Consider the following 19,920-nt stretch of genomic DNA (forward strand, 5'->3'; position numbering starts at 1 on the left):
GGACGGTCTCTTGCTGGAGTCTTTGGGACAGCTCCTCCATTGCAGACCCCCTCCCCACCCCCACCGCCACCCCCCCACTGCCTTCAAGGGGCCCTGGGAGGGGGACTGGACCCCCGGATGTGCCTCCGGGGTAGGGACAGCAAGGTTCTGCCTCTGAGACCCCGAAACTCCCAGGCTGAGAGAGGCATATAAATGAATCCCCGATTGGGATATACGGGCGATGTGGGGGTCTTTGAGGAGAGCAGAAGACTCGGGAGACCTCTCCACATTCCCTCAGGGGTCCCGGGCAGCACCGGGGGTTCGGCCTCAGGAGGGAACCTCCACGCAGAGGTCAGGGGTCGCGCTGGGGGAGAGCAGGCAGAGGAGGGGGAAGGGACAAAGTTTGAAAGTGCCCTTCCAACTCTTCCAGGGAAAGTTTGCTCGGGGGGGCCCCAAGGACTGAGAAGCGGTAGAGGTGCGGGGGGCCCGATGGTGGGATGACCCCCGAGAGGTGACCGGACCCTGGGGGAGCGACCCCTCCCCCCTGTCCCGGCTCGGCCCGGCTGGGAGTCGCCCAGCTCGGGGCAGCGTGTGTTAGTTGGGGCCGCTTTCCAGCCGCTCCGCCGGGCCGGGGGGCACCGCCGCGGCCCGGGAGCGGGATCCCTGGTAGCCCCAGGGGGGAGCTTTGCTACGGGGGGTTTCCCGCACCTGGGCTCCAAGGCCCCGCAGGGCCAGCCCCCCGCAAAGGGGAAATGTGCAGGCGCACCAGCCGTCCTCGGCGCCGTTTGGGGCGCGTGGCCGGCGCGGGGGGCGGCGGCCGGGCCGGCGGGATGCCCGGCGGGGGAGCCCAGGGAGCCAGGCAGCGGTCCCGGGCGGCGGCGGGGAGCGGGGAGGCCCGGGCCGGGGGGAAAGGTCGGATTTGCTCGGCGGAAGAAACACAGATGGCGGCGGCGCGGCGCCATTCCGGGCCGGGAGCAGGCAGCCAGCAGCCCTGTCCTCACCGCGGTCCGCCCGCCGCCGCTAAATACCCGGATGCGCCGCCCGAGCGCCAGACGCGGAGCTGGGAAAGGGGAGGCAGAGGAGGCGGAGGCGGAGGCAGAGCGCGAGCCAGAGACCGAGCCCGAGCCAGAGCCCGGCGCCGAGACCGACCGACCGACCGACCGACCGGCGGGGCTGGGCCACGCAGACCCGGCCCGGCGAAGTCCTCCCGCGACCCGAGCCAGGTCCCTGAGAGCCGGGGCCCGGACTGGCCGGGGACTCGGGAGCGCCAGAGCAGATCCCGAGTAAGGCTTTCCTCGGCCTCCGACGAGGGCTGGCCCTTTTGAAGGCGCCTCCTTCAACCGCAGGACCAGACAGGCCACCATGACCGAGAACTCCACGTCCGCCCCTGCGGCCAAGCCCAAGCGGGCCAAGGCCTCCAAGAAGTCCACAGACCACCCCAAGTATTCAGATATGATCGTGGCTGCCATCCAGGCAGAGAAGAACCGCGCTGGCTCCTCGCGCCAGTCCATCCAGAAGTACATCAAGAGCCACTACAAGGTGGGTGAGAATGCCGACTCGCAGATCAAGTTGTCCATCAAGCGCCTGGTCACCACTGGGGTCCTCAAGCAGACCAAAGGGGTGGGTGCCTCGGGGTCTTTCCGGCTGGCCAAAAGCGATGAGCCCAAGAGGTCGGTGGCCTTCAAGAAGACGAAGAAGGAAGTCAAGAAGGTGGCCACCCCAAAGAAGGCAGCCAAGCCCAAGAAGGCTGCCTCCAAAGCTCCCAGCAAGAAGCCCAAAGCCACCCCAGTCAAGAAGGCCAAGAAGAAGCCGGCTGCCACGCCCAAGAAAACCAAAAAACCCAAGACTGTCAAAGCCAAGCCAGTCAAAGCATCAAAGCCTAAGAAGGCCAAACCAGTGAAGCCCAAAGCCAAGTCCAGTGCCAAGAGGGCCGGCAAGAAGAAGTGACAATGAGGCTTTTCTCGTGGACACTCCTGCCTGTCTCCTGTTTTCTGTAAATACTTTTCTCCTTTCTTTTCTCTTGATCTTCACCTGCAATCCTTTGCCCCTTTCTATCCTGACTGTATAAGAGACAGAATTTGGATTCCTCAGACATTAGGGAATAATTCATTTTTCCTTAACCAATCGTGCAAAGACAGCAACAACAAATCTCTCTGTAATGATGAGAATGTACTTTTGTTCTGTTGACTTGTTCTTAATCTACTTAATGGGTTTGGGGATTTGGATGGCTCTGTGTGTTTTGTTTGGATGGTTTGTTCACTATGAAGGTAGAGGAGCGGGAGAGAATGGGCAAGGCAGCTTGTTCTGACTAGATGAGGGGGAGCCCAGAAATTGTAAGGTTTGTAGGAGTATCTTTGAGGTGAGCTAGCTTTCTCTAGGTTGCTCACCCCTGTGAAGAGTTTCCGAATCTCGCGGGGAGAAGGGAGGGGTGGCAGCAGCTGGATGGCAAGGGAGGGAGGGGGGGGGAACCCTCTCTGGGCTGACTTCCATCTTCCAATAGTGAGCAGTGGGGGGTCCAAATCCAGTTTCCTTCTCACTGTTGGTCTGCCCCTGTGGCCTTCCTATTGTCCTAGGGAAAGGGGGGGGGGGGTCCATGTGACAGCTGGTCTGAGAAGCTGTGGCTTCTCTCAGTCAGCTGGAAACTAGTCATTAGGGGGTCTTTGTGGCTTCAGAAAGTCTCCTGTTAAAATGGAGTGGAAACTTTAGGGGAAGGGTGGGGACTCAGTCAGCCAAGTGCCTCAGTGTGCCCTGTTAAAACTTGGGTTTTTCCACACAATTGGATTGTATCATAGGACTTTTTTTTTTTTTTTCTTTCCCCCTGGTTTTTGGTTCCTCCTGTACAAGAGGTGGTTTTGCTTGGTGGCCTGGTGGGGCTCCAACCCTGCCACCCGCCACTTAAAAACCTCCCGACCTCTTTACATTGGAGTCTTTTATAAGTAGTTGTAGATGGGGGAGGGGGGGAGTGGGCGGGGAGTGGACAGTAAGACATACTGCAGTCAATTTTGAATTGCTAAGTAGCTTCACAGAGCTAGGTCTGTGTGTATGTGTGTATATGTATATATACATATCTAGGGCTAGTACTTAACGTTTCACACCCGGGAGCTGGGAGAAAAAAACCTGTACAGTCTTTTATTTTTAATAAAATAGGAAAACGCGTCCTTGCGCGTGGTCAAACGCCCTCCCCCCCCCCCCCTTTTTTAAACAAGTGTTATTTGTGCCGGGAAGAATTTGCTGTCTTTGTAATTTTAAAACTTTAAAATAAAATCGAAAAATGAAAACACCTCGTTGGTGCGTTTTTCCTCCTTTTTAAGGCTGGAGGCGAATGAGGAGCAATGGGGCGGGCGAGCAGGGGTGAAATCCGGGGACGTTTGCACCTGAGAATGGGAGAGGGTTCCAAGAGGTCGACAGGGACCGGGGGCCTGGGCTGCAGAGTACAGAGCGTGCCTCAGCCTGCTTCTAGGCTCTTGCCTTTGGGGTCCAGAGTGCACCCCCCTTTCCTTCCAAGCGGTGGGTGTGTAGGCAGGGAATGGGACTTGGGATTGGGGGGGGGGGGTCTGGTGGGCTGGGCCCTGACGCGCCACCCTCCGCGGAGGCGCCTCCCCTTCCCCCACAAGGAGCGCTCCAGTCTCAATTTACACATCAATCCACTTTCATCCGCTGCGGATCCCGCCAGGCCCCGCCCCCACCCATCCCTGGGCCCGTCTCCCCGCCCCTTTAACAGCCTTCTTGCTCCGATTGGTTGGTGTGGCCCAGCCCCCGGGCACGTGACCAGGCGGCGCCAGCAATGCGCGACGCTCTGGGACGGGCAGGCGTGCTGGGGTGAAGCAGGCGCGATGTGGGCCTGTCGCCTCCTCCACGCTGGTCTCTCCGCAGCCCCCCGCGGCCGCCGCGCGCAGTCGGCGCTGACCCAGCTGCGCGGCGTCCTGGAGGAGGAGCTGGAAGCGATCCGCGGGGCTGGCACCTGGAAGAGCGAGCGGGTCATTACGTCCCGGCAGGGGCCGCGCATCCACGTGGACGGTGTCTCCGGAGGTAACCCCCCGCCCCCCCGCCTGCGAGTCTTCGGACCCGGCTGGGTGTTCGAAGGCCCTTGCGAGGCCTGCGCTGGAATGGAGGGCCTGAAGGCAGTGGGCGGGTGGGAGTATTTGCACACGTAGCCACTGGCGCCTTTCCTATCAGGCTGACTTTACGGCTTCCCAGTGGTAGGTGTTAACCTAGTTAAGCCTGTTTACGCGGAGGAGGGTGGTTTGCCCTTGAGCACCTTTTTGACTCAGACGGTGGGACTGGAGTGAGGCCCAGTCCTGTGAGAACGTGAGAAAAAAAAGAGAGACACTTAGCTGGTTCCCACCTGGCTGCTTCAAGGAAGGGTGGAGGGAAGGTGGGGCCAGAAGCCCTGCGTTTCTGGGGCTGCTGTCCTGTGCTGGCCTCTACCAACTGCTCAGCACGTGGGCTCCTGCAAACCCCGATACAGGGGATAACGAATCCTATTTTACAGACAAAGAAGCTGAAGCTCAGAGATATGAAATGGCTTTGCCCCAAAGCCCTTGCTAGCTGCAGGCAGAGCTGGGCTTTGGTCCAGGTCCTCTGGTACATTGGAGCTGGAAGGTCACCTAATGGGTCAGAGAAGCCAAATGCCTGGCCAGAGTCACAGCGAGCGAGGGGCCTGAGGGCTGCTGCAGAAGCCACACCATGAATTCGTCCACTGGGACTTCCTCATTTCCTTTTTTTTTTTTTATTTTATTTATTTTGAGAGCGTGTGCTCGAGTCGGAGAGGGGCAGAGAGAGGGAGAGAGAGAATCCCAGCCAGTGCGGGGCTCAATCCCATGAACTGTGAGATCCTGAGCTGAGCCAAAATCAAGAGCCTTGGACGCTCACCCAACTGAGCCACCCTGGCACCTCCCTCATTTCTGTCTAACCGGTAGTCGCTATCTATCTTGTCTGTGCCAGGACCCAGGTGGGTGCTGGTTACAAATAATTTCCCAAGCCTGCCTTCTGCTCAGGAAATCGGCCTGGATCCTTGGTGCTGTTGTACTCATTTGTAGACTGAGGTTCCCCCCCAGATCTCTGCCTTCCCCTCAGGGGAAGCTTGGGGCAGGTCCACACATGGGAAAGTTAGGAGGCACAGGTTCTCATCTCCTAAGCTGAATGAACCTCGCCCCCTATGGACCTCAGTGTCCCCCTCATGCCAGCTGTGTTCACTTTCGGGTTTATAATTCAGGAGTTGATGTCTCAGAAACACCCCCCGCTCGCCCCCCCCCCCCCCCCACACACACACTTTAGGCATGTGATTCTTACCAGGCAGCAAAGTCAACTGTGTAGAGTCTGAGGTCCACAGAGGGCACCTGACCCAGCCCTTTTTTACCCACGAGGGAACCAAGGCCCAGATGAGGGGGTTGCTGGTAGTTTTCAGGGACAGGAGAAGCCAGTGAGGTAGGGCTACATTCCTCCTTGGGTGGAATGTGATTCAGAACCAGAGTTTCAACTTCTTACCCTTCAAGGCACCACTCTGAGAGTCCTTTCCTGACGCTCCCTGTCCTGTGGCTATTGGTACTTCCTAGGGGCCCCTAGTTCCCGTCCTGCCCCAGAATGGGTCGTACTGTGTGGTTGTTGCCTCCTCAAGGGTGAATCCATGTTCGTTTCCTGAGTCCCCAGGGCCTGGCACTGACACTTTTCTAAGCCCTTTCTTGCCCTGAGCTGCTGTGTCCATACCTTCTTCCACCTCAGGAATCCTTAACTTCTGTGCCAACAACTATCTGGGCCTGAGCAGCCACCCCGAGGTGATCCAGGCAGGTCTGCAGGCCCTGGAGGAGTTTGGAGCCGGCCTTAGCTCCACTCGCTTCATCTGCGGGACCCAGGTACCCAGTGGCTGTTGCGGGGGTTGGAGGGTACCTTGTCCCCAGCGCTGGGCACTGACCCCGACTGTCTGCTTCCCACAGTCAGCAGGGCCCGTTTAGCCAGCTCAGCTCATCCCAGGGCCCTGGGCCCTCTCGTAGCCTGGTGCCCTACACCAGAGAGGCCGGGCTCGGGCTTCTGTTGTGTTGCAAAAGCAACTCGACCTCTCTGAACATCCCTTTTCCCACCTGCGTGTACAAATGCCTGCAACAGTGCCCGGCTCATACCAATGCTCCCTAAATGTGGACTATTTTATTTTGTGAATGTTACAAAATAAACATATGTAAATGCGAAACAGCGCTTAGGTGTTCACTCGTTATCAATACTCCTGTCAGTCGTTAAGTGACGGGTGATATTCTTGTCTCTGTTACAGAGATGAGGACGCTAAGGCCCAGAGAAGTGAAATGACTTACCCCGAGGGCACACACCTGTTAAAATGGGATTTTAACCCACGTGGCCGGGCTCAAGATTATTGATTATTATTACCCATCTCCTGAGCAAGGGGAGGGTGAAGTGAAATCAATATCAGAGGCAGAACTCCTAACTCCCAGCCAGGGCACTTTCCAACAAAACCCTCACCCAGACTGGACAGCTTTCAAATGTAAAAAGCCGAGGCCCACAGGAACCTATGTAATCTTTTTCTTTGCCATTAAGCAACCAAAAAAGGCACTTAGTTTGAGGTCGGGAAGACCTCTTCCCTTGCCAATATCACCCATAATTCCACATGAGACCCCGGTTACAACGGTCCAACCAGGAAGGGACACCTAGGGAGTCCCTGATTCCTCAGTGAGAACCATCCGCCAGAGTCCTGTCGGCTCTGGGGGAACCCTCGCAGTGAAGGGAGCCCAGAACTTGTTTCGTGCGACCCCGCGGGCATTAACACCTGTTTCGCTCTGTTTCTTTAGAGCATCCACAAGGATCTAGAAGCAAAGATAGCCCGCTTCCACCAGCGGGAGGATGCCATCCTCTACCCTAGCTGTTTTGATGCCAACGCTGGCCTCTTTGAGGTGTGAGGGGGCCACAGGTGGGAGTTGGTGAGGACTGCTAGGCTGTGGAAGGCTTGGGAGTGGACAGGCAGAACCTGGCAGGATGCCAGCGCCACGCCTAGCCGCTCCAGTGCCCGTTTCTTTTAAAATTCTTTTTTTTTTTTTCAACGTTTATTTATTTTGGGGACAGAGAGACACAGCATGAACGGGGGAGGGGCAGAGAGAGAGAGGGAGACACAGAATCTGAAACAGGCTCCAGGCTCCGAGCCATCAGCCCAGAGCCTGACGCGGGGCTCGAACTCACAGACCGCGAGATCATGACCTGGCTGAAGTCGGATGCTTAACCGACTGCGCCACCCAGGCGCCCCTCCAGTGCCCGTTTCTTACGGAGGTTAAGGTTGGGCCAGGTAGGCGCTCTAGGAGGAATCCTGGGGCCTTCGTGGGGCCAGCTTGCAGGGCACTGGGGGGATAACGTACATCAGCAGGAAGGCTGGGGGCAGCAGGGGCCAGGGACCCACCGAACATGTTCTCCCCTGCTCTCACTGGAGCAGGGCCCTGGTCTGGCCCAGTCGTGGGGCCCCGGGAACCCAGATAGAGGCAGATGGGGGCTCCTTGCCTCCCTGTCCAGAGGAGTGCCCTGGATGGCAATGAAATTTTGACTCAGGTAGACATGGGGAGGGAGAGCCCCTAGGTGGTTGGGTGCTAGCTCTCCTCCAACTGCCTTCTTCCAGGCCCTGCTGACCCCCCAGGATGCAGTCCTGTCGGACGAGCTGAACCATGCCTCCATTATTGATGGCATCCGTCTCTGCAAGGCCCATAAGTACCGCTACCGCCACCTGGACATGGCTGATTTGGAGGCCAAGCTGCAGGAGGCCCAGGTGGGATGAGGCCCAGGTGGGGCAAGGCCCAGGGATAACAGAGGCAAGAGCTGGGCTCTTGCCCAGCTCTTCAGCCTCCCCACCGGTGAATCAAGATCCGAACCCAAATCCCTTGGCCCCGAGGCTTTATTCCGTTGTGCCATGCTGCCTTGACTTTTGGCACCTTATGTGTGGCAGGGCCTGCTAGGCATATAGGTGAGATGAGCTCAGGGATAGAAATCGCCCTGCCCCACCCTCCGTCTCGGAGAGGAGACTGAGCTGTTCTCGCTGACCAGGACTGCCCCTGAAGAGGTGGGCAAGGCTCAGAGAGGCACAGGGGAGGGACGGGAGGTTCCAGCCCCAGCGCAGTATGCTTATGTGCCTACCTCTGTCCCAGACACCGGGCAAGGTGAGCTCTTAGAGCCTGAAGCGGCACAGAGAATGGGTAGACTGGCACAACGTGAGACACTAGCCATCACCTGTCCACGTCTTCTTCCCTGCAGAAGCATCGACTGCGCCTGGTGGCCACGGATGGGGCCTTCTCCATGGATGGTGACATCGCACCCCTGCAGGAGATCTGCCACCTTGCCTCTCGCTATGGTGCCCTGGTCTTTGTGGATGAATGCCATGCTACTGGCTTCCTGGGGGCCACAGGACGGTGGGAGCATGCATCACCTGGGGCCTTGGGTCAGGCTTCTAAGGGCGGGTGGGAAACCAGGAAGCCAGCCCCTAACGCGTGATCCCCGGGCACTCAGGCAGCCAGCGGTGACAGTGGTAGCTTCCCTTGCAGGGGCACGGATGAGCTGCTGGGTGTGACGGACCAGGTCACCATCATCAACTCCACGCTGGGGAAGGCACTGGGTGGAGCCTCAGGTACCTGTCGGGTTGTGCCTCTGAGGTCCCCTTATCCACATGCAGAGCCCTGGAGGGGTCTCCGGGAAGGTGGTGAGGAGAGACTTGGGGAAGAGAGCAGCATGGACCACCCTCTCAGGAGGGTAGGCTCTGGCACCTGGCCTCTGACTCCCACCTCCATCCCTGCCCTTGTCCTCAGGGGGCTACACAACAGGGCCTGAACCCCTGGTGTCCCTGCTCCGGCAGCGCGCTCGGCCCTACCTCTTCTCCAACAGCCTGCCCCCTGCTGTCGCCGGCTGTGCCTCCAAGGCCCTGGACCTGCTCATGGAGAGCAATGCCATCGTCCAGTCTATGGCGGCCAAGACCCAGCGGTGCCGTTCCCTGGCAGGGGTGGGGCAGGTTGGGGTCGGGGAGCTGCCCCTGTGTGCCCGCCCAGGCCCATAGCTCCATGCCTACGGGTTCTGCCTCTGCCCCTAGCATGTCCCCAGCAGACTGCACCGGGATTCAGCCCTTTTAGCCAAAAGCTGCCCGCCCGCCCCCCTCCCTCTTCTGCCTCTGCCTTTTCCCTCCATTTCCTGGTGCATTTCTCTGAGAACGATGCTGTGTCTCCCCGCCCTGTCAGTCCTGTCTTTTTGCCTGCCGTTTTGGTCTGCCTGTCTCTCTGCCCGTCTCTCCATCTGCCTCTCTGGGTCTGCATCTGTCTCTCTTGGTCCATCCTGCAGACTTGGGCACAGATCTTGGATCACATGCCCAGCAGGAGTGGGTGTGAACGCCCCACAGCCCCCTGGCTACCTGTGACACCCAGCTGTGCCCCACAGCTTCCGCAGAAAGATGAAGGCTGCTGGCTTCACCATCTTGGGAGCCAATCACCCCATCTGCCCTGTGATGCTGGGTGATGCCCGGCTGGCTTCTTGCATGGCAGATGACATGCTAAAGAGAGGTAAGGAAACTGGGGCAAGAGGACCAGCCAGGGGTCCTAAGAGAAAAGAGAAGGGAACCCCTAAACTGTGAACGCTCCCCCATACCTTCACCCTACCGCCCGTTTTAAACCTGCTGTCTGTCCAAGCTGAAAATCCCAGGCCGTGACGCGGTCGCATGTCTGCGAGACCTTGAGCACCTCCCTTGCCCTCTGTGACCGTCAAGCAAGTAGGACCCGTGTGTCATGTCCCTCAAAGCCTGCCTGGCTCCGCTGAGCCCCAGGCTGACCCTTTCTGCCTTACCAGGTATCTTTGTCATCGGGTTCAGCTATCCGGTGGTCCCCAAGAACAAGGCCCGGATCCGGGTGCAGATCTCAGCAGTGCACAGCGAGGAGGACATCGACCGCTGTGTGGAGGCCTTCGTGGAGGTGGGGAGGCTGCATGGGGCACTACCCTGACCTGGGTGGGGACAGGCACAGCCAAGGTCCCCCTCCCTCCGCATTAACGAAAGGGGCCTTTGGTCAGCCCAGGCCAGACGCTCTGAACCCTGTCAGAGTCCTAGGACTGGGCTGGGGCATGGCCGGCGCTCATGATCTTGTGTCAAACAACAGTGTGAAACTGGGCTGACATGTTGGTGTGTTTTATTCTCTCTGAGCAGGCCCAGGCCTGTGACCAGCTGAAGAATCGGGCAGGAGCTGGGCTTCTGAGGGCAGGCTCCTGGGTAGATCTCAGAGCTGACCACCTGCCCCAAGTTAAGATGAGACCCAGGCAGCTGGGATAATGCAGGCAGGGGCCACCATGTGACACAATTGGATTCTGCGCTGCTCTAAAGGCTGGCTGAGCCCCAGCCCTGCAGGCCCTTTCCCGCCCCACCCACCCTACTTACTCCGCAGCCTCCAGAGTTTAGCCCTGGTGGACACTTCGTTTTCTGCTCCCTATCCAAAGGATGGCTGCCAGCTGCCCAGATCAGAAGGGGCGGGGCACCCCACCCCGTGTGTGGAAGGAGGGGCAGAGGATTTAGCCCCAAAGGAGAGAATGAGGGTCACTATAGGAAAGGCCCCTGATAGTCTGGAACCATGTATTCCAGCCCACTTTGACTCTGTGGCCTTCGGCCAGCCTTTCACCTGTGTATGCCTCAGTCCCAGTGTCCCGAGCGGATGTTAATCGATGACTCGGGGTCCTTCCATAGCGCTCCTTCCCGAGGACTACTGGCCTGCTGATCGGCCAGCAGGGGGCGCAGCGAACTCAGGCTCCGGCAGCTATCGCCCCGCCCCCTCCACCATCCAGGGCTTCGCCTCCCAATTGTTTGGGCAGCCCGGGAGAGCCGATTTGCTGCTGCCAAGGCCCCGTCCACCCTTGTCCCCAACAAAGGCTCGCTGCTCCCCTAGTGGACGTGATGACAACCCCCCTTCCCGCAGTCGCTGTCCCTGGTCCTTGCCTCTCCATTGGCCTCCCCACTCAGCTTTATGGGCGCGGTGTCGGGCGCCGGGGAGGATGGGGGCTGATTCACGGCAGCGCCAGCCTCGGCGTGGTGTGGCCTCGGGAAGCACGCACCTCGCTGGGGGTAGGGCAGGGAGGGTGAAAAAGGACCTTCATTAACAACAGGGAAGTTGTCTGTCCTCTCTGTCCCCTCGCACCTCCGTCCCAGCCCTCAGCCTGGATGTCAGAACGAACGATCTGGGGGAGCTGCGGCCAATTCCCTGGGATTCTGGGACTCCTAGCTTGTGGTCTAGAGGAGCTTGAGGTTGGGAATCAGGAGCTCCAGGGGCTGGGAGACGGCAGTGCAGAGAAGAGGACTGCTGTGGCCACATCAGCAGCTGGGGTATTTGCAAGCCGCTGCCACAGGGTAGTGGACCTGGCGCGGGCGCATACAGCGGAGCCCTGGCGCCAGCCCCGGGCCAAGCCAGCAGCTTGATGTGCGCGATCTGCATAGGCCGGCGGATGAGACCGGGTGGCCGCAGCCGGCCGCGGGGCTACGCGTCCCGGCAGCAGGTGTGGCGTATCCAGCGAGGCCAGAACGCGGGGCCCAGGCCCAACCGCCAGTGGCGCAGAGCACGCGCCGCCTCTTCCAGGGGCTCCTGGGCGCCCCCGCTGCCATTGCGCCCCCCGGCGGCCGGCGGAGGCAGCGGCACGGCCGCAACACCCTAAGCCGTTTTGCCGAAGTAACGCGCCCTGGCGTCAGACAGCTCGCGGGGCTGCGCCGGCTCCCGTCCGCCGCCGTCCAGAAGGGCTGGTAGGAAGCAGCAGCAGCAGCTCTGGGCTCACGTGTTAAGGCCCACTGGTGGCGGCCCGATGCCAGCGACAGGCGGCGCAGGGCGGGAAGGCCGGCCAAGGATCAGCCGCACTTCTGCCTCCTGCGGGCGGGGAGCTTGAGAGACCACTCTCACCGCGCGCTGTACACGTCCTCCGCGTTGGGCTCCAGGTTCAAGGCTCCGGCCGCCTGGAGCAAGGTTAGAGGTGGCGCCAGGGGTGCGCGGGGCTCGGCCATGACCTCGCGTACTTCCTGCCTGCCCCGTGGCCGGCCCTCTGTGGTTCCCTCGGTCCTCCCGCTTTCCTTCCTTCGCTCTGGCTCTATCAGCGGCTCGGCCTTGACCTGCTGGGAGCTCTTGCCCTAGTTCTGCAGCAGCCCGTCCAGAGCCCTGCCCTGGGCCGGGGGAGGGGGGGGGGGGAGCCTTCCAGGTTGGAGGCTCCTGAGGGGATGGGGGGGGGGTAGTGTGTCAGGGCTCTTGAGGGCTTTCCGGGTTCAGGGTGGTTGTAGCCCTCTGACAGTCAAGGATTCTAAAACTTCAGCACACTGAGGCTAGGATCCTACAGTGCTGCCTTTCAGTGATCATATTCTACACTTTTTTTTTAATTAAAAAAATTTAGGGGGCGCGCCTGGGTGGCTCAGTCGGTGAAGCGTCCGACTTCGGCTCAGGTCACGATGTCGCGGTTCCTGAGTTCGAGCCCCATGTCGGGCTCTGTGCTGACAGCTCAGAGCCTGCTTCTCTCCCTCCCTCTCTGCCCCTCTCCTGTTCACACTCTGTCTCTGTCTCTCTCCCAAAAATAAACAGTAAAAATTTTTTTCATTTAATGTTTTTTTATTTATTTTATTTTTTTATAAACATTTTTTAAATATTTTTATAAAAATATTTTTATTATTTATTATGTTTATTTTTGAGACAGAGACAGAGCATGAACAGGGGAGGGTCAGAGAGAGAGGGAGACACAGAATCTGAAACAGGCTCCAGGCTCTGAGCTGTCAGCACAGAGCCCGACGCGGGGCTCGAACTCATGGAGTGTGAGATCATGACCTGAGCCAAAGATGGACGCTTAACCGACTGAGCCACCCAGGCGCCCCTAATGTTTTTATTTTTGAGAGAGAGAGACAGAGTGTGAGCAGAGGAAGGGCAGAGAGAAGGAGACAAGGTATCCAAAGCAGGCTCCAGGCTTGGAACTGTCAGCGCAGAGCCTGACGTGGGGCTCGAACCAAGAAACTGTGAAATCATGACTGGAGCCAAAGTAGGAAGCTAAACCGACTGAGCCACCCAGGCGCCCCCCCCCTTTTTTTTAAGTTTTAAAGTTTATTTGTTTATTGGGAGAGAGCACACGCACAAGCAGAGGAGGGGCAGAGAGAGAGAGAGACAGAATGTCAGTGCAGAGCCCTGGCTTGAACCCACGAACTGTGAGATCATGACCTGAGCGGCAATCATCAGTCAGATGCTTAACCAACTGCGCCACCCAGGCGCCCCACATTCTACACTTCTAATTCCTTCATTCAATTCTGATAGCTCTGAATTCCGGACAGTCTAGGTATGATCCCTAATATCTTCTGGTTAGTGAATGTCTGCTTCCAAAGATTCGGGGATGCTCTGCTTCTGGGGTAAGTGACATCAGGCTTTTAAGAAACAACCTCTGAGCGCTGGTGAAAATCCCAGGGGTGTGGGAGGAGCTAGCCTGAAGAGTCTCTTCCCCAGCTCCTTGGGCCTTGAATGCAAGTCCTGACTCCATCAGGGTCCCCTCTGTTTTCTGTCCGCTTCCGCAGACTTCCTATTGACGTCCCCTCCCCCCAACCTCCCAGCTTCCAGAAAGACATTCAGTCCCTGCCGCCTCTTCTCTCCCTTCACTTATTGCAAATTGTCTTCTGCCCCCACTACACGTGTCCAGTTTACCCACCACCTCATTGTTGTGAAATCCAGTGTGCCTCGTCCCTCCAAGGGGCTCGTCTCTCTAACCTTCCGGAAGCATTTGGCCGTGTGGCCTACTCCTCCAAGAGTTCCAAGCAGAAGCCCACGCGTGACTGACTGAATTACCCAGCCATTTACCAAGACCAATTAACCTCTCTGCCTTTTGCCCCGACAAGAGGCTCCAAACGGGTCAGGTATTAAATCATTCCCCTTCCGCCCATCCTTTTCACCCCAGGCCATAATAAACTAATTATAAACGAAAACGCGCAGATCCTGTCCCCACTCTAAAATTTTCACTAGGTCCTCATTACCCTCAGGCTAAAGCCAAACTCCGCATGGGCACAAAACCCCTTCGTCTTCAGCCAGACTGAATCTCTGGAACGAGCTTAGGAATGCTGATGGGCCCCGGGATTCCAAGGGCCTGGGAGAGGAGTCCCATCTGGTCTCCAGAAGAGAGACTCCTATTCTGGTTTCCTAGCCTAGGACACTCCATTCAAGATGACGAATCCCTTCTGAGCTTGGGTTAGAGCTCTACTTGGAGCAGGGAGGGAAGATGGAGTCGTTTAGGCAGGAGGTGAGAGTACCAGCAATGAATGGGCTGGGCCCTGGACACGGAGGGGTTAACTCCAAAGCGACTCTCAGAGAATCAATGGGTTACTCACTGCAGAAAGAGGCAGAGGCAGAAGCAGCGCAGGGAGGCAGAAAAGAACCGGGCAGAAGAGCATGCCACCTGGGGGAAATCAGGGACGGAGGAGGAGGAGCGGGAGGAGGAGGGGGAGGAGGCAGCGGCAGGCAGCGGCTAGTGGCTACTCCGGAGGGAGTGCTCAAGTCTGGCTCAGCAGAGGAGGTGCCTTAAAGGAGAAGAGAGAAGTGGGAGGCAGACCTGCACCTGCAGGGAGGCGCCAAGGGGCAGCCACTGAGCCAAGAGGCAGCCTCAGCCTGACCCGTTCACCCAGGATCAAGCAGGGCCCAGTGCCCAGAACTGAGGTGGGTGTTGCCTATTCTGACCTTCAGGGGGCTTGCTGCATGCTGGGGACTGGGGGCGCAGGTATTCCCTCCTCCTCCCGCTCCCCCATCCCCCACCCCTGCCCCGCCGCCCCACGCCCTTAATTTGTCCCACCATCCCGGAAGCCCCAGGCACGCAGGGGGATCCACAGGTAGTAGCCGATGTGGGCCGCGGGGTGGGGCAAGGGTGAGAGCCTAATGCATAAATGCACGCGCGAGTACTTGCACGCGGTCAGAGGCACCACCTGTTACAGGCTGTGGGTGGAGCACTCCAGCCTGGGAGTCAGGGCACCACGGGGGCAGCAGCCCCGATCTGCCACGCCAAGGGTGCTATTCAGCCTCCCGTGTCCCCTCTCCGAGTGAGCCTCAATTTCCTCTTGTGCAAAGAGGGGGCAGTGACCTATACGGTTTTCCCAGCTGTGCCACTGTGGGGCTCTCACCAAAGCGGACTTTGCGATGACTCAGGGATACCACCCATGCTTTGCTGCCTTTGACCCACGTGCAAGAGTCCCTCCCTGCGCTTCAAATCCCCACGGGGAAATAAGGTAGTTAGATATACAAGCACCTTGGGTTGGAGCGGCCCCTCCCCCACCGGCCGTGTCCTCACCGCATTCTGCCTGGAGGCGCTCACCTAGTAATCACCTTTGTGCCCTGAGCCCTGGGGGTGTTCCCGAGCAAACGGAAAAACCCACCTCAGACACCTACGTGACTGCCAGGCTTGCCCCGTGGGTCTCAGTGGTCACTCTTGGCTCTGTCTCCCCACTCCCATCGCCATCCCCCATGAGCTTCCCGCCCCCCCCGCCCCCCCAGACCTGGCCAGGCCCAAGCTAGGGGCCGGGATCGATCCATCGAGCCCCCGGGGTCACGTGACCAGAGCTGGGGGCTCCTGTCTGAGCACTCCAGCTTCTTCTCCCCAGGTGCCCATCGGAGGGAAAGATGGCTGATGCGCAGAACGTCTCGCTGGACGGCCCGGGGAGTGTGGGGGCCGTGGCCGTGCCTGTGGTCTTTGCCATCATCTTCCTGCTGGGCACAGTGGGCAACGGGCTAGTGCTGGCCGTGCTGTTGCAGCCCAGCCCCAGTGCCTGGCAGGAGCCGGGCAGCACTACGGACCTGTTCATCCTCAACCTAGCGGTGGCCGACCTCTGCTTCATCCTGTGCTGCGTGCCTTTCCAGGCCGCCATCTACACACTGGACGCCTGGCTCTTTGGGGCCCTCGTTTGTAAGACGGTGCACCTGCTCATCTACCTCACCATGTACGCCAGCAGCTTCACGCTGGCCGCGGTCTCGGTGGACAGGTGCGCTGCATCTGGGGCCCGGCTCGGGTGGGCTGAACAGATCTCTTAGGAAGGAGCACACCCCGCCAGGGTGCGGTCACACCTGCTTTCGCGGTTCGACACTTGGGGTGCAACCCAGGCTCACTCTGGAGCTGACGACCCCCCGGGGCAAGCCCCTTCCCTCCGAGCCTCTAAGCCAACCCGGCTAGGGGCCAGGCACCGCTCTAAGCGCCTGGCGTGTGGGTTCCCTTCACCCCCGCAGTCCGCCCTGCTAGGCTGGTCGCGCCGTCGCTCCGGCTGTCCGGACGCGGAAGGCCAGGCCGCCGGCCCAGACGTGCGGCCGCAGCGTCCACGCGGGGGCCAGGGCGCGGGTGTGGGCCGCCCGGCCTCCCGCCTGCCCCGCTGACCCGGCGCCCGCCCGCAGGTACCTGGCCGTGCGGCACCCGCTGCGCTCGCGGGCCCTGCGCACGCCGCGCAACGCCCGCGCCGCCGTGGGGCTCGTCTGGCTGCTGGCGGCCCTCTTCTCGGCGCCCTACCTCAGCTACTACGGCACCGTGCGCTACGGCGCGCTGGAGCTCTGCGTCCCCGCCTGGGAGGACGCGCGCCGGCGCGCCCTCGACGTGGCCACCTTCGCCGCCGGCTACCTGCTGCCCGTGGCCGTGGTGAGCCTGGCCTACGCGCGCACGCTGCGCTTCCTGTGGGCGGCCGTGGGCCCCGCGGGCGCGGCAGCGGCGGAGGCCCGGCGCAGAGCCACGGGCCGCGCGGGGCGGACCATGCTGGCGGTGGCCGCGCTCTACGCCCTCTGCTGGGGCCCGCACCACGCGCTCATCCTCTGCTTCTGGTTCGGCCGCTTCGCCTTCAGCCCGGCCACCTACGCCTGCCGCCTGGCCTCGCACTGCCTCGCCTACGCCAACTCCTGCCTCAACCCGCTCGTCTACGCGCTCGCCTCGCGCCACTTCCGCGCGCGCTTCCGCCGCCTGTGGCCCTGCGGCCGCCGCCGCCGCCGCCGCTGCCGCCACGCCCGCTGCCCCCCGGGCGCCCGCCGCGCCCACCGCCGCGTCCGCCCCGCCACCGCGGGCCCTGCCGGTTGCCCCGGGGACGCCCGGCCTCGCGGGAGGCTGCCGGCGGGCGGCGGCCGGGGCGGGGGGCCCGGGGAGGAGCCCGCCCGCGTCGGAGAGGCCGGGCGAGCCTCGTCGGCCCCGGGACCGGAATAAACCCGGTCCGCCTCCACTCTGCCAGATGACCGTCTTTCCGTCATTCCGCTTCCCCCCCAGGGCACGACGGCGACGAGGGGACGCGCCAACGCCAGGGGTCCTCTGAGACGCACTGGCCGAGCTGGGGCCCCAGCCCCCGTGGATGCCCCTGGGCGGTGAAATTGGGTCACCCCCGCGAAGCGCAGCCCCCTGGCCAGGCAGCCCCCAGACTCTGTCCACAGCCGGTCTGGCGGGAGGGCCGTGCCTCTGCCCGCCCTTCCAACCCGGTCAGCACCTTCTAGGCCCTGCTTCCTCAACCACCCTTTGCGAAGCCGCTTCTCCCTTCCAGGCTGTGTGGCCTGGGTCATGTATCCCTAGCAGCTGAGTTAGCAAAGAGTCGTGACGCATTTTCTGTGCATCTTACGCGGTGCTACGTTCTTCAATCTCATTATCGAAGCAGCTTTGCAAGGTAGATACGTAATTAGTTCCCTTTCTGCAGATGTAGAAACCAAGAATCAGAGAGGTTTAGTAATTTGGGGGGGTCTGTCTGAGTCGGTGGAGTGTGTGACTCTTGATCTCGGGATTGTGGGGTGGAGCCCCATGCTGGGTGTAGCAATTACTTAAAAATAAAATCTTCAAAAAAAAAAAAGAAGAAGAAGAAGAAAAAGAAAGAAAGAAAGAAAGAAAGAAAGAAAGAAAGAAAGAAAAAGGTGTAGTGATTTGTCCAAGCTCACATAGCTAGTGTTTGGCAGAAGTTGGATTCAAACCCACCGCTATTTAACTTTTTCTGCTCAGTGGAACGGCCTTCTCCACTTTGGGGGCCTCGGCTCTCAGTTTCCAAGGTTTCCAAGGTTTTCCTTGGTTCTTCCTGACTCCTGATCCTGCATCGGCCCTCTTCCCTAAACCAGCAGCTCCCACGTTTGACTCGATGTCTGGAAATCTCAGAGAGTTCCCAGTCCTCTTCTTTGGGACAGTTCTGTACTCGGGCCGGCAAGTCCTGATGGGCTTGTCCCAGCTACCGAGTCCCAGGTCCACGGCCTGACCCAAGCCCCTTGCATTATTTTTTTCAGCCATTTGGTGCTCCCAGATCAGGTGAGAAACGGAGCCCCACTCGGGTCCCAGCTGGCCTCCCAGCAGTCCCGGCTGCCCTGTGGCCCCCACCCTCCCGTCCATGCACACAGCAGGGTAGTCGGTGACTGTGGAAACCTCCTAATTAACCAATAAATCAGTCCTGACGGTTGCAGAACTACCCAGTTCCCTCCCTCCCCCGCCGCCTCACCACACGCCAATAATATATATCAGCTTCAGGCTGAGGCCTAAGATCTTAACGGCCTCCTCGTCCCCCTGGCACGCCTCCCGGCTGCCGGGCACCCTGGGAAGGTCCCTCGGTGACAGTAGGCGGCTGCTGAGTCCTCCTCGCTGCCTGCCACCTGCCGCAGACCCAGGGGTCAGTGTCGGTCACCCTTCACGCGGGGAGGCTGAGACCAGCTGGGGGAAGTGGCTGCTTCAAGGGCCCAATCGCAGGGGCCTGACACCTGGGCCAGAGTCCCTTCTCGCATATGTCTGCTAAGGTTCCCACGGCTGACCCAGGCCACAGCAGTGGGAGTGTTTCCGGGACGGCAGGGGCGCGATGCTGCCCGCTTCTGCAGCACCCAGCACGGCCTCTACCTCCCTGGAGCCCTCACTCACAGCTCCGCTGGCTCGCCTGTGCCTCGCAGACAAGAGATATTACCTCCCTCTTCAGAAGGGAAAACTGAGGCTCCAGGAGACGAGGTAGCTTGGTCAAAGTCAAATGGCAAATTCGCGGCAGAGCTGGGATCCTAACTGGGCCGGACAGAAGGCTCTCATGGCAGGCCAGGCACTGGGAGAACATCTAAGACTATCTGAAGTTCGCTGCGTGACAATGGTGAGTGCCTACAGAGGAGAATGGGGAGAGGGGCGCCTGGGTGGCTCAGTCGGTTAAGCGTCCGACTTCGGCTCAGGTCATGATCTCGCAGTTCGTGGGTTCGAGCCCCGCCTCGGGCTCTCAGCACAGAGCCTGGAGCCTGCTTCAGATTCTGTGTCTCCTTCTCTCTCTGTTCCTCCCCTGCTCACGCTCTCTCTCTCTCTCTCTCTCTCAAAAATAAACAAAGATTAAAAAGAAATTAAAAAAAAAAAGTGTCTGACTTCCACTCGGGTCATGATCTCGCTGTTCGTGAGTTGGAGTCCCGCGTCGGACTCAGCGCTTGGGATTATCTCTCCCCTTCTGTCTCTGACCCTTACCCGGTTCGCTTGCTCTCTCTCTCTCTATCAATCAATAGAAGAGGAAGCCCAGAAGCCCCAACTAATGGAGGACAGTATAGCCCGGACCAGAGTAGGCACAGAGCAGGTATTTGGATACTTGAAGGAAATGACCCTTTACCCCCCAAACATTTAAGTGCTTTGCCTAAAGAAAGCTATGCCACGAGGGGGAGACAGAGAGGGCAGGACTTTGACCTGGTCCCTGCCTTCCAGGAGTTCTCAGTCTAGCTGGAGAGCTGAATATCAAAAGAAACGAGAGAGCACCGCGTGATGGGGCCAGAACAGGAGAACACCCACAGTTCTGAACGGGCTCAGAGGAGGAAACTCCTGCCTTCCTGAGCAAGCCAAGTAGGAGCCCCACAGGAGTTAATACGCATTTAATTATCCCATGTAATATGCATTTTCCTAAAAGAAAGGTGAAAAGGGTCTGCCAGGTGGAGCAACAGCCCATGCCAAGGCTGGTACAGCTGGGAGCAGTCGCGGGCTTGCGCAGCCGAAGCAGGGCAGGGTGAGGCCTGGGAG

The 19,920-nt window shown here is 59.7% G+C and overlaps 3 protein-coding genes across 4 annotated transcripts; all 3 read left to right on the forward strand.

Annotated features, from left to right (window-relative positions):
• The first annotated feature begins 978 nt into the window (after positions 1 to 978).
• Positions 979 to 3,259, forward strand: LOC125171225 (histone H1.0). Its single transcript, XM_047868449.1, has one exon. It carries the CDS (start codon positions 1,342 to 1,344, stop codon positions 1,924 to 1,926), a length of 585 nt encoding a protein of 194 aa, XP_047724405.1. The 5' UTR covers positions 979 to 1,341; the 3' UTR covers positions 1,927 to 3,259.
• Positions 3,260 to 3,764: 505 nt separating this feature from the next.
• Positions 3,765 to 10,102, forward strand: GCAT (glycine C-acetyltransferase). Of its 2 annotated transcripts, none has more exons than XR_007154215.1 (9): positions 3,765 to 4,008; positions 5,701 to 5,831; positions 6,774 to 6,875; positions 7,586 to 7,732; positions 8,215 to 8,369; positions 8,502 to 8,584; positions 8,763 to 8,934; positions 9,286 to 9,503; positions 9,787 to 9,813. XR_007154215.1 is itself a non-coding variant. In XM_047868376.1 (9 exons), exons 1-9 carry the CDS (start codon positions 3,813 to 3,815, stop codon positions 9,936 to 9,938), a joined length of 1,260 nt encoding a protein of 419 aa, XP_047724332.1. In that variant the 5' UTR covers positions 3,765 to 3,812; the 3' UTR covers positions 9,939 to 10,102. The 2 variants fall into 2 exon arrangements, 1 of the variants encoding a protein (XP_047724332.1); XM_047868376.1 differs by having other exon boundaries at positions 9,382 to 9,503; positions 9,787 to 10,102.
• A 5,485-nt stretch (positions 10,103 to 15,587) lies between these two features.
• On the forward strand, positions 15,588 to 17,139 carry GALR3 (galanin receptor 3). The gene is made up of 2 exons (XM_047867353.1): positions 15,588 to 15,946; positions 16,350 to 17,139. The coding sequence occupies exons 1-2, from the start codon at positions 15,588 to 15,590 to the stop codon at positions 17,137 to 17,139; spliced, it is 1,149 nt and encodes a 382-aa protein (XP_047723309.1).
• Positions 17,140 to 19,920: the final 2,781 nt, after the last annotated feature.

This window comes from Prionailurus viverrinus, chromosome B4, assembly GCF_022837055.1.
Source record: "Prionailurus viverrinus isolate Anna chromosome B4, UM_Priviv_1.0, whole genome shotgun sequence".
Lineage (NCBI taxonomy): Eukaryota > Metazoa > Chordata > Mammalia > Carnivora > Felidae > Prionailurus > Prionailurus viverrinus.